Source organism: Schistocerca gregaria, chromosome 5 (assembly GCF_023897955.1).
Source record: "Schistocerca gregaria isolate iqSchGreg1 chromosome 5, iqSchGreg1.2, whole genome shotgun sequence".
In the NCBI taxonomy this organism is placed as follows: Eukaryota; Metazoa; Arthropoda; class Insecta; order Orthoptera; family Acrididae; genus Schistocerca; species Schistocerca gregaria.
Window position 1 is genome coordinate 463,288,308 of NC_064924.1, and position 14,030 is coordinate 463,302,337.

A 14,030-nucleotide genomic window follows, 5' to 3' on the forward strand; every position below is an offset into this window, starting at 1 on the left:
TTATGTTGCTGTTGTTGGCAAACAGAATTTTGCATGACACTTTCTGGGATGCCATTAATATAGATCAAAAGTAGAGCTGGGCACAATATACTCCCCAGTGGCACTCCTATGTTAATATGTTTAATATGTGATAGATGTTTGTCTATGCAATTGAGATCTGTATAGGTCTGTGAAATTTCTATTCAGTGTATTCTATTCATGACATATCATTCAAACTACCTTTTTACTATGGATTTTACTCCTAGAGCCTTTTGTTTGTGGAGGAGCATTTCATGATGTAATGTGTCCAATGCCTAAAATTATTCCTGTTTCACAATTGCTTTTCTCCATATCTTCCATTATGATTTTAGCAAATTTTGACATAGGTGCTTCTGTACTACGATCTTGTCTGAAAATAACTTGTGATTTCATTAGGAAGTTATATTAATTAAGGTAGTGGGTAGGAATATCTTCCATAACTATTTCTATTATCTTTGAGAATGAAGATAACAAAGATGATACACAATAGTTTTCCGTATTTTCAGTATCACCCTTTTGTGTGCTGGTAAAATTATGGCTTACATTAAGTACTCATGAAAGATATCTGAACTGAACGACTACGTAATGTTTCTTAGGGGCTCATTTATGTTGTCTATGCATTCTTTCAGACATACATGCTGCCCTTCTTTGTATATGTACAAGATCACCATTGAGCTCAGAATACAGTCATAATTTATGAAACATAGACGTTATTTTTGTGGATCACTTCTGTTGCAGTGCTTCTTGTATGCTCTCTTCCAAACACTGACAAAATTTTTTTTTTTAGGCATGTATAGTAAAATTCAAATATTGCCGAACCACCTTGTGGGGAAGACGAGCCATTGTTCCATTCTCTAACAGCATGCAGGGAAAATGAACACTTCAATCTTATATTTAAATTATGATCATCATCTTCCCTATGTATGTGGGCATCAACAAAATAATTTCACACAAAAGATACTCCCACAACGAAAATTTCATTAGTTTTGGTTATAATTTGTCCCTGTAAACAGTAATGGAGACTTATCTTCAGCTACTACTTTTTACTACACCTTGTAATGGTGTGCCAATGATTAAATTCCATCACAATGGCCGCTTTACTTTGACTTTTCAGTTCCTCATATTCAATTATCATTTTATTTGTTATACTAGTGATGGAAAAGAATCAAAATAAATACAAGACTTCTCTCCATTCCCAGCAAGGTATTTAATGTAAGTAACATAGATGTGTTACTTTCTACTTAGCACTCTGGAGTTCAACTTATGGATTTGTTAAGATTTTTTTCCGTTAACTGAGAATATACATCCTTTGTTTTACTCCCACTTAATGACACAGTTGAAGAATTAATTATTTCTACAGCCGTAGTTTTGCTGGTTTATTGGTATGTGATGTCTGTTCAAGAGTCAAATGATTCATACAAAATTACAGCAATACATCTGTTTCAGAAGAAATGGAATGTTATGCTAGAAAACATCTAGTTTGGTAATAAACCTTATGCTTTAACAAGAGGTCAAGCACAATTATTACAGGTACTGACCACTACACACATGAACTAAAATTTGCCCTACAACAAAGATTGGAGGAAAACACTGACACAAATAGCAGCATGTGTGCGCCCCCCCCCCCCCCCCCCCCCCCGTGCGAACACACACACACACACACACACACACACACACACACACACACACACACACACACACACACACACAGAGAGAGAGAGAGAGAGAGAGAGAGAGAGAGAGAGAGAGTGGGGGGGGGGGGGGGGGAGACTGACTGTAATAGAAAAACTAAAATGAAATTAAAAGTCTGATATTGTCTATTATGCGAAACACTGTTCATTGTTACTGTGACAATCATCTCAAGTGGGCAAGCTGTTTATGAATCCATTGTCCATTACCACTTCAACAGAAGTATATTACGAATATAGTTTCTCTCCATCTCTGACCTAAATATTTCCACATTCATAAGCTTGTTTCATTAGTTAATTGACACTGATAGCTTTCCAAGCACTGCCACCTAATTAAGCAGTAAGTTCTTGTACATGAAATGAAAATACATATTCAGAGGAATACTGTAAGCCCAACAACGGGGTGTCAGTACTGGGATCTTTTAAACTAATAGCATTTTAGCAAAATCAATTATTTGCAACAATCTATACATCAATACACCTAATACATCAATAATACATCTTGAATTTCAGTAACTTTTAACCATCACTGTATCGAGAAAAGTGTATAACATTAAGTTACACTTTATCTAATAGAAAGATTAATGATGCAAGGTGAAGGAATAATGAAATAAAAACATTGGATTTAACTGAGGGTTAAGTACATACTGCATCTGCAGAGGTTAAGCGCGTGACACCCAATCTGAAACATCACTACATACACGAAAAATGTTAAATTGAAAGCTTCACTGCCAAAAACAGTAAGAGCAAGAAGTTGTCTTTTAAGAATGTGATATGAAATAATATTTACAGAATATGCTTCAATCTGAAATCAGATTTGTGAATTTTTATGCCCACAATTTGTGGGAAAAGAAGAATAAAAAAACAGCAAAGGTAATAACAGAAATAATTCTCTTTTGCACATCAAGCAGTGTGATGACTGGAAAGAAATGAACAATGTGTTCTGTCACTTATATCACATAGTTAAGGAACTGAGAGGTATGATACGTTAATGAGACTATTGCCTCATTGAGTATGTTGCATCCATTAACTGGGCTTTACTTGTAAAATTAATGGATATACCGCTTCCAAATAACTGTGTTTATCTTGCAGAGAGATCTCATTTTTCTTTTAGCAATAGGGGATTTCTATACAGTCAACATTTCACATTCCAAACATGATCACCTGTTAAAGAATGTAACAGACTTCTATGCAACATTCATTCATAATGTGCAATAATAACCATCATGTAAACACCGAACAAAAGTGCAATAATTTCCTTTACAGACTGCCAGAACTTTGTATCAGCTAACAGTTCAGGTATCACAGACACTGTTGCAATGTAAATGAAGCCCCCAGCAGTGAATGGCAGAATCCAAGATGAAGCAGCATTATCTGAAAACAAAATTAATGTTTTAGTACAAACCTTATCTTAGGGACACAAAGTGTTTATTAGTAAATAGATAATACATAGGAAAATTGATTATAAATATCTCACTGTGTGTGTGTGTGTGTGTGTGTGTGTGTGTGTGTGTGTTTTGGTCCACGAAAATGAATTAGCTCTTTTCTGGCCTGAAGGGAAATTAATTCAAGCAGAGTTATAACAGAGCCATTATTTCACTGGTATGTTGTTAGTTAAATTAATTACGAAACTGTGTTCAAAAAATTATTTGCCACATTTGTTTTACTGCTCCCAGTATTCAAATGTAATTACTTTCAGACAAATAGAATATCTCAAGTCAATATCACTTACTTTCTTACACGATTTGTGCTGTACCTGTGGTATAACAATGAATTAAACAGTTAGATGGGGTTATGTGACTTGCACATGAAAGCTATTGAAAATGTTAGTGGTTTAGAAAAAAATTTAATGGTTGAAAAACAGATGTTTTGTTATCATATGTAATTTAGAAAACTTCTATAAACAGTTCTAAGAAAACCACATTAAGACAGATTTCTTTATTTTATGACTTACTTCTGAAAAACAGTTCCAGTTTCAAATAACTACACTGATTTATTTGAGTGTTAGTTATCTTCTTGTTGAATCTGATGATCACAATTGCTTTCTAGTTTCACTATATTGTGGACTTATTTCTAGAAATGATCCTTTTACTAGGTTCTTGGGTCTGTGGTCATTGTTATGTAGGAAACTCGGTTAACACAATTAAGTGTAGCGTCTGTTACAAAGTTTGTGCCAAATAGCAATATTATTGTATTCAGTAGTGCAGTGTTGTGTGTGGGGTTGGTGATAACAAAAGAGTAACAGCTGTCAGACAGCTTCCGCACAAACTGCCAAGGGTGCTCTGTTTCAGGATATATCTTTATGTTCTCTTGTACTCTTTATTTCTTGGTTAGTAAAGTTTTACATGATTTTTGTATATTCCATCTTTTTATGTGATTATGTCTATCACTCTGGAATATAGTGTCGTCAAGCATTTTTTTCCAACTAGCCCCTTCCTTAGTAATATGCATATTCAGAACGTTTCACCTGCAAGTTAAATGTTCGGATTCATACTGGACTCTAGGAGTAACCACTTGTCTAATCAGTTACCACAATAGAGAATTTTGGTTCGGAAGAAACCTCCAGACCCAGTTTTGTTTATGCTAAGCCAGCCCAAATTGTGCTGATCCCAACAACTTGTAATCTCGACATGATTTGTGGTGAAGGAGGAGGTTGAGTGATTACTAGGGAATTTAAGTATCAAGCAAGATACAGATGCGTCAACAGTGTCTAGACTAGTGGTCTCTTTACCTCCATTTTGCCTGAACAATGTGACCTTAAGTTTTCTCAAGTCACAACCAGCTTTAGCTATGCATGAATTATGACCGAGTTGACAAAATTTACCCTCTTCATGAGCAGAATTGACCACCCCTATGCTGCAGAAGTAAAAGATGTAATCAGTGTGATGCTGCACAAAAATTCATATGAAAAGCTTAAATCAGAATTAATTTGGAGAGTCACTGCATCACACGAAAAGTGAATTGGACAGGTACTGACACAAGAAGACATTCGTAATCATAAGCCGTTACAATATCTGCATCATTTATGGAGCAAAGTTGATAAAGTTACACTGTGGAGCAGTCGGCTACCAACCCAAGTCAAAGCAACTCTGGCATTGCATACGGAAATATCATTGGATCATATTCAAAAGGCCATCACAAGTGCACAGGTTAATGCAGTGACATCGCTAGGCAGTAATATGACAGTGGCACCAACAGTCAACTTGCTTGTGGCAAAAGTAGACATGCTATGCACACAGATTGGTGTGCTATTGTCCCAGGATGGTGCTTGGAATAATAGAGGGCATAATTGTGGGAGATCCAGAAGCTAACCATCAACCAAAGCTGCGTCATCACCCATAGAACACCCTGTATGCTGGTACCACTGTGGGGTACAATGCACTGCTGGGGCAATATCCAACCTTGACCAGCCGCACCTATGCACATGGTATACAACAAGGTACACCATGTAGAAACCACAGATGGTCTACCAGTGTCTTGTGGACTTACAAGATTGGCACATGCTTGTTTGTCTACCGCTAATGTGGAATTCTATGTAGTGCTAATTCTATGTGGTGCTCAAAGAAGGTAAATCTGGTTGTCAACTAGCCCATGGTCATCTGCACTACACCTTGTCCAGAAGAAAGGAGGAGCTTGGTGCCCGTGTAGCGACTGTTGCATGCTCAATGCAAGAACCGTGGTTCATCACTCTCTAGTACCACTGCTACATGATTACAATTACGTACTACACAGCATGACTGTATTCAGCATGTCATTCTTTGCCAAATCATATATGCAGATACCTGTGGCAGAAGAGGACATTCCTAAGACAGCAATAATCACTTCATTCGGGCTCTTCTAGAGCAAATTTATGACATTTGGGTTATGGAATGCTGTGCAAACCTGGAAGAGGATTAACAACTCCATTCTATAAGGACAGCCATTCTGCTTCACCTACCTGGATGACATACTCATGTTTTCTGCCACCAGCGAGCAACATCATTGTGGAAACCTTAGCCTCTGCCGTAAAGTCAACTTGGTTAGCTATGTTAGGCTGCCCGCTCCTTATTAACTATTGATTGAGGCAGGCAGTTTGAACTGGAATTGTTCTCCCAGTTGGTTAGATTCTGTGGGTTTGTACATCAAAAAAACTAGTATCTACCATTCTGCTAGTAATGGCCTGGTCATGAAAAGGCATTGGTTCTCTGAAGGTAGTTGCCATGTGCACTGGTACATCCTGAACTTCCACCCTTCCGATAGTTCTCCTGGGCCTAAGAATGATTTATAAGCAAGATTCGGATTCCTCAGCTGTGGAATTAGTCTACCGTGAACCACTGTGTCTTCCCTAGGAATTTACTGAAGCCAGCTCACTACATTTATAACTCAAAGCAAGCCTAAACTCCTTTAACAATTAAGATACCATGTTGGACACATATGACCCCCATTGTCTCCAGCCATGATACACCAATCACTTACCTGTCTTGCAACTTGGAAACTTGTATGCATATGATGCTTCAAACGGAGAGTGTTAAGCCACTGCTGCAACTGCCATACACTGGCTTGTACTGTGTCCTACCATAAAGCACCCAGGCTTTAGACATTGTATTAAACAGTAAGCCTACAACTGTTGCCATTAACTACATCAAACCCACACGTTTTCAAAGAAGAGCCACCATCCACAGCACTGGGATTAAAGCAGCATTCAGCACTGGTTCCACAATCTCTATCACAGGAGTAACAACTGATCAACGTCGACTGACGACGAGTGCAAAACTCTTTACAGCTGCCTCGTACACACACTGGCCCATTTCTGTGTGGGCTAATGTACCACCAGCTACGAAGTTTACACCAACTCGTGATGTTACTGTGTTCATTGGTGCACTGTTGTGTATGTGGTTGGCAATAACAAATGAGTCACAGCTGTCAAACAGCTTCCACGCCGACTGCCAGGAGCGGTGTGTTTCATAATATGGTCTCTTGTATTGTTTATTCTTTGGCTTGTGAATTTTTATATGATTTTGTATTTTCCATGTTTTTAAGTTAGCTGTAATTATGTCTTTCACTCCAAGACACAGTGTCAACAACCGTTTTTCTGACTCGCTTCTTCCTTAGTTATATGCGCCTGTGAGTTAAACATTCAACCTAAGCAGTAACCGCTTGTTCAATCTGTGCAGTAGACACTGTTACCATAATAAGGAATTTTTGTTGTGTTGAAATATTCAGAATCAGTTTTGTTCATGCTAATCAAAGACTGGTCAACTCAAATTGTGCTAATGCTAACAATAGGTTTGCAACAAAATTAAACAAGCAAGCTACAAAAGAACATCACTTAAACATATGTGTGGTGTCACCGTCAGACACCACACTTGCTATGTGGTAGCCTTTAAATCGGCCGCGGTCCGTTAGCATACGTCGGACCCGCGTGTCGCCACTGGTTGGTTTGTGGGGGTTAAAGGGACCAGACTGCTACGGTCATCGATCCCTTTTTCCAAATACTAAAAGCACCCACAGAGAATAAAAATGATTAACAGACGATAAGACAGACGACACAGAACAAGAAAAACGTAGACAAAGACCAGACAAGACGAACTAAAATCACACAGAGTGTGACGGTGGTTGGCCGACCATACAAACAAAAAGGGAAAAGCCAACGACAGAGAAACACATGGGAAAAAAAAAAAAAAATCAGACAAATCGTAGGCCATAGGCCAGAATCAACACAAAAACTCACACACTTACATTAAGCGATAAAACCCTCCTGCCCGAATAAAACACAGCACTATGTCCGTTATGGAAGAGTCGTCAGATAAAAGCGCAGAGAGCGTATCAGGCAGTGCAAAAGTCTGCCTGAGCACAGTTAAAAGGGCGCACTCCAACAGAATATGGACCACCGTCAAGGTCGCCCCACAACGACAAAGAAGGGGATCCTCACGACACAGTAAATAACTGTGCGTGAGTCAGGTGTGGCCAATGTGGAGCCGACAAAGGACGACTGATTCCCTGTGGTTGGCTAGCATGGATGACCGCCACACAGTAGTCGTCTCCTTGATACGGCGGAGTTTGTTTGGCACGGGCAGGTTGCACCAATCAGTGTCCCATAAATCGAAAACTTTACGACGTAATAGTGCCCGCAAATCAGTCACTGGGAGGCCAATCTCCAGAGATGGTGCACTAGTGGCCTCTTTCGCCAGGCAGTCAACAGTTTCATTTCTGGGTATCCCAACATGGCCCGGGGTCCAAACAAAGACCACAGATCTGCCGCAACGGGCAAGAGTATGCAGGGACTTCTGGATAGCCATCACCAGACGAGAACGAGGGAAACACTGGTCGAGAGCTTGTAAACCGCTCAGGGAATCGCTACAGATAATGAAGGACTCACCTGAGCAGGAGCAGATATACTCTAGGGCACGAAATATGGCGACCAGCTCAGCAGTGTAAACACTGCAGCCAGCCGGCAACGAACGTTGTTCAGAATGGTCCCCTAGAGTTAGTGCATAACCGACACGACCAGCAACCATCGAACCGTCGGTATAGACAACGCCAGAGCCCTGATACGTGGTCAGGATGGAATAAAAACGGCGTCGGAAGGCCTCCGGAGGGACTGAGTCCTTCGGGCCCTGTGCCAAGTCGAGCCAAAGGCAAGGGTGAGGCACACACCATGGGGGTGTACGCAGAGGGGCCCGGAAAGAAGGTGGTACAGGCAAACACCTAAGCCCGTAGAGAAGCTGTTTGACACGTACGGCGATCGGACAACCCGACCGGGGCCGACGTTCTGGCAGACGGACGACTGACTGCGGGAACAGGACACGATAATTTGGATGCCCGGGCAAGCTGAAAACATGGGCAGCATAAGCAGCCAGTAATTGTTGGCGTCGTAACCGCAGTGGAGGGACACCTGCCTCCACAAGTATGCTGTCCACGGGGCTGGTCCGGAAGGCACCAGTGGTAAGGCGTATCCCGCTGTGGAGGATTGGGTCCAGCAGCCGCAACGCAGATGGGGATGCTGAGCCATAAGCCAGACGGGACTGGATTAACGCCTGGTAAAGCCATAGGAGAGTAGATCGGTCAGCACCCCACCTGGTGTGACTCAGGCATCGCAGAGCATTTAGATGCCGCCAACACGCCTGTTTAAGCTGCCGAATATGAGGCAGCCAAGTCAACCGGGCATCAAAAACCACCCCCAAAAACCTATGTAACTCCACCACTGTAAGAAGCTCGTCGTCAAGATAAAGCCGCGGCTCCGGGTGAACAGTGCGTCACCGGCAGAAATGCATAACACAGGTCTTGGCTGCCGAAAACTGAAAACCATGCGCTACAGCCCAAGACTGCGCCTTGCGGATTGTGCCCTGTAGCTGACGTTCAGCAGCTGCAATGCCAATAGAGCTGTAGTAAAGGCAGAAGTCGTCAGCATACAGGGAAGTGAAGACAGAATTTCCCACGGCCGCAGCGAGCCCGTTAATGGCTATTAACAACAGACGGACACTTGGAACAGAACCCTGTGGCACACCGTTCTCCTGGACTTGGGAGGAACTATATGAGGCCGCGACGTGCACGCGGAAGGTACGATACGACAGAAAATTGCGAATATAGATCGGCAGAGGGCCCCGAAGCCCCCATCCATGAAGCGTAGAAAGGATGTGATGACACCATGTCATATCATACGCCTTCCGCATGTCGAAAAAGACAGCGACCAGATGCTGACGGCGGGCAAAGGCAGTACGGATGGCCGACTCCAGGCTCACCAGATTGTCGGCAGCGGAGCGGCCTTTACGGAACCCACCCTGAGACGGAGCCAGAAGGCCCCGAGACTCCAGTACCCAATTCAAGCGCCGGATCACCATCCGTTCAAGCAACTTGCAAAGAACGTTGGTGAGGCTAATGGGATGGTAGCTGTCCACCTCCAAAGGGTTCTTCCCCGGTTTCAGAATGGGGACAACAAGACTTTCCCGCCATTGCGACGGAAACTCACCCTCGACCCAAATGTTGTAAAGGTCGAGGAGGCGTCGCTGGCAGTCCACTGAAAGGTGTTTCAGCATCTGAGAGTGGATGCTATCTGGGCCAGGAGTGGTATCAGGACAAGTGGCGAGGGCACTGCGGAATTCCCACTCACTGAATGGAACATTGTACAATTCAGGATGGTGGGTGCAAAAAGAAATACTCCGACGTTCTATCCGCTCTTTAATGGAGCGGAAGCCCAAGCGGTAGTTGGCAGAAGTGGAATTCAGAGCAAAGTGCTCTGCCAAGCGGTTTGCAATGACGTCGGAGTCAGTACAAACTGCTCCATTCAGTGATAGCGCAGGGACGCTGACAGGGGTCCGATAGCCATAGAGGCGGTGAATCTTGGCCCAGACCTGTGATGGAGTGACATGGAGGCCAATGGTGGACACATGCCGCTCCCAGCACTCCTGCTTGCGTTGGCGGATAATGCGGCGGGCTCGCGCACGCAGCCGTTTGAAGGCGATAAGGTGTTCGATTGAGAGATGTCGCTTGTAACGCTGGAGTGCCCGCCGGCGAGCTTTAATCGCTTCAGCGATTGCAGGCGACCACCAAGACACAGTCCGCCGCTGAGGGGACCCAGAAGAACGGGGAATGGCAGATTCTGCGGCAGTAACGATGCCGGTGGAGACCAATTGAACCACTGCATCAATGTCATCGTTAGAGAGAGGCTCAATAGCGGCAGTGGAGGAGAACAAGTCCCAGTCAGCCTTATTCAGAGCCCATCTGCTAGGGCGCTGCGCCAATAAATGCTCAACGATGGCGCCACGACCTGTTGCCACCGACCCACCCCACAGATGGTTATGGGCGTTAAAGTCGCCCAGTAACAAGAAAGGTGGCGGCAATTGGGCTATCAGAGCAGCCAGAACATGCAGCGCGACATCACCATCCGGTGGAAGGTAAAGACTGCAGACGGTAACAGCCTGTGGCGTCCACACCCGAACAGCGACAGCCTCTAAAGGTGTTTGGAGAGGTAAGAGACTCGTTGTGGAGAGTTCAGGACCTATATGCAGACGCCACCAGACACCCTTTCAGAAGCTGCCCGGTTCTTATAATAAGCCCGGTAGCCACGGAGGACGGGGGTTCACATTGCCGGAAACCAAGTTTCCTGCAGAGCAATGCAGAGGAAAGGGTGAAGGCTGATAAGTTGGCGGAGCTCAGCTAGATGGTGGAAGAAACCGCTGCAGTTCCACTGGAGGGTGGTATTGTCCATGACGGGACTGGGAAGGGAGATTACGCCGCTGTGTCACCTGCTGCCTCCGATTTAGCACCTGTGATAGTGCTTTCCATGGCGTCTGATGGACCGGTGAGATCGAGCTCCTCAGCGGATGCCAGAATCTCCACCGCATCCTCAGACGCAGAGCTGGAAGATTGCGGTGGGATGGCTGCCACCTCGAATTCCTTGGGCCGAGAGCTCTTCTTGGGTTTCTCACGCCGTTCCTTGGTTCGCACCACCGGCTGGGAGGGCTTCACCAATTCAGTCTCTGGGACGGAGGAGGATCGTGAAGCCCTATGACCAGCTGATTGCGGGTACTTATGCCACTGTCGGTCGTCAGCCTTTTCGCTGGTGGGAACCTGGGAAGGGAGGGACCCAAGGAACCCCTTGCGAGCGTGAGAAACCGAAGAAGTTGGGCACTTCTCCGGCTTAGAAGTGGGGACGGACGTCCCCGATGGGTGGGATGGTGTTGCTCCTGAGGTAGGTGGCGCAGGAGCAACCTGGTGGGTAGAGCCCCCCACGGGCAAGGGGGCAGGAGGAGTTGTACTACTTGTCGATCCGGCCACAATTGGAGAAACAACGGGACTAGCACAGGTGTTGTAGCAGCAGCGTAGGAAGATGTCATTCTCACAGGATGGAGTCGGTCGTATTTCCTTTTAGCCTCAGTATAGGTTAGTCGGTCCAGGGTCTTGTATTCCATGATTTTATGCTCTTTCTGGAAAATTCGGCAGTCTGGCGAGCAAGGTGAATGGTGCTCCCCGCAGTTGACACAGATGGGAGGCGTGGTACATGGAGTATTGGGATGTGATGGGCGTCCGCAATCTCGACATGTGAGGCTCGAAGTGCAGCGTGAAGACATATGGCCAAACTTCCAGCACTTAAAGCACCGCATCAGGGGAGGGATATAGGGCTTAAAGTCACATCGGTAGACCACCACCTTGACCTTTTCCGGTAATGTATCCCCTTCGAAGGCCAAGATGAAGACACGGGTAGCAATCTGATTTTCCTTAGGACCCTGATGAACGCGCCGGACGAAATGTACACCTCGGCGCTCTAAATTGGCGCAGCTCTTCATCAGACTGCAAAAGAATATCCCTATGATAAATAACTCCCTGGACCATATTTAAACTCTTATGGAGTGTGATCATAACGGCAACATCCCCCAAATTGTCACAAGCGGGTAACCGTCGTGACTGGGCAGAGGATGCCGTTTGTATCAGGACTGACCCAGAGCGCATTTTTGACAAGCCCTCCACCTCCCCAAACTTGTCCTCTAAATGCCCGACGAAGAACTGAGGCTTTGTGGAGAGAAAAGACTCCCCATCAGCCCTCGTACAAACTAAGAAGCGGGGCGAATAACTGCTACTGCCATCCTGAGACTTACATTCCTCCCATGGTGTCGCCAGGGAGGGGAACGTTTTCGGATCGTACTTCTGAGCGTTAAACTGAGCCCGAGAACGCTTAGAGACTGCTGGCGGCTGGCCACCAGCGAGAGACGATGTACCACGCTTCATTGTGGGTCATCCGCCCTGATGCCACCTACTCCGACCAAGGGCCATCCCCACGGGCGCCACCCAGCCACGGCAAGAGCCACCTCTCAGGATGTCCGTTGCCGGGAGTCCCAATTCCCCAGGAGGATAGGCATCTACTCCTTGGCATATGTGGGAAGTTAACGGTGCAGGCATCAGTAGAGCGATCCCTGTGTTTTCAGGGGGCTACAACCAACAGGGTACATGGCGGCCCCACCACAACGGACTGGCTACCGTGCTGGCTGTTAGGTAACATGTAGTCCATGGTCGCTGTCGGTGCAGAAAGAGGCACTGCACAGTGCAAGGTGTAATCTGCACGCAGAAACAGAGTCATGCCCAAGAGATGGAGAGCGGACAGGACTGCAATTCAACGGTGTATAAGCTGGCGAAAGGTCTGATCACAAGATGGACACAATGCACCAAGTAAGGCGCCCTTCCCCAATCGGCTCGCTCTTCGGAAAATTTTGAGAGATGGAGGTCAAACCCAACAGGGGACCATCATATAAGGCCGAAAAGTTTGAGACTCCTTTTAGTCGCTTCTTACGACAGGCAGGAATACCGTGGGCCTATTCTAACCCCCAAACCCGCAGGGGGGGCGTGTCGCCACTATCAGTGATTGCAGACTGAGCGCCGCCACACGGCAGGTCTAGGCTAGAGAGACTCCCTAGCACTCGCCCCAGTTGTACAGCCGACTTTGCTAGCGATGCTTCACTGTCTACACACACTCATTTGCAGAGACGACAGTTTAGCATAGCCTTCACAGCTACGTCATTTGCTCCGACCTAGCAATGTGCCATATTCAGTTCCTATAATTACTTCAAGATTGTATTCTGAACAGATAATATTGTGAATCATGTACCATCAAGAGCGACGTTCATCATTAATGGATTAAAGTTAAGTATCAAACTAAGTACGTTCGCTTTCTGAATTCTCATTCCTTGTCATGTTCCACACCTCACGTCAGTATAGTTCTTCCCTCCTCACGCCAGCCTGCGTGAGCTAAAACGCGTGCATATCGGCCTCCACTCGTAACATGGTGTTGGCTCTTCTGGTAACACAAAAATATATAAGCACTGTCCACAGTAAACAATCTGATACAAGAAATTACATTAATATGAAATGATGATCTGACTGTATCAGAGGCAAATTTGTTTACTGAATAGTAGTAGTAGTTCAAAACAGGCAATTCACGATTATATTTAAAATTTGATTTGCTACCTGTTACATATTCTAGGTTTTAGCAAAATAGTCAGATACTTTTGTGGCTACATATTAAACAGTTCTCTGAAGAATCACGGCTTCAGTAACAAATAATCGAGGTCACTTTCACTTCTAGTGTTATAACTGTACAAATCATCACTATTTATCCTCAAATGGTAATGATTAACTTTTGACAAATTTCTCATTCACTATCTACTTAATGACTGTTAGTGAATACAACATATTATTCTCATTGTCACTTTTATGCAGTCGACACTGTCTTTTTAAGTGGTGAATTACCTGAGAAAATTATGCTCCAAGTGATTCTTTACAATCATTAGCCATCTAATGTCCACTGATGGACAAATATGCTCCTTTAGACTTTGCATTATGGCCTTCAACCAT

General features: G+C 44.7%; 1 protein-coding gene across 1 annotated transcript in view; it reads right to left on the reverse strand.

The window, feature by feature from the left end:
• Positions 1–1,381: 1,381 nt before the first annotated feature.
• LOC126272061 (protein catecholamines up) overlaps positions 1,382–14,030 on the reverse strand; it is a 64,425-nt gene continuing 51,776 nt past the window's right edge. Inside the window, exon 4 of the mRNA XM_049974591.1 lies at positions 1,382–3,080. Within this exon, the coding sequence (XP_049830548.1) occupies positions 2,905–3,080 (176 nt within the window). The 3' untranslated portion in view covers positions 1,382–2,904. The remainder of the gene's footprint in view (positions 3,081–14,030) is intronic.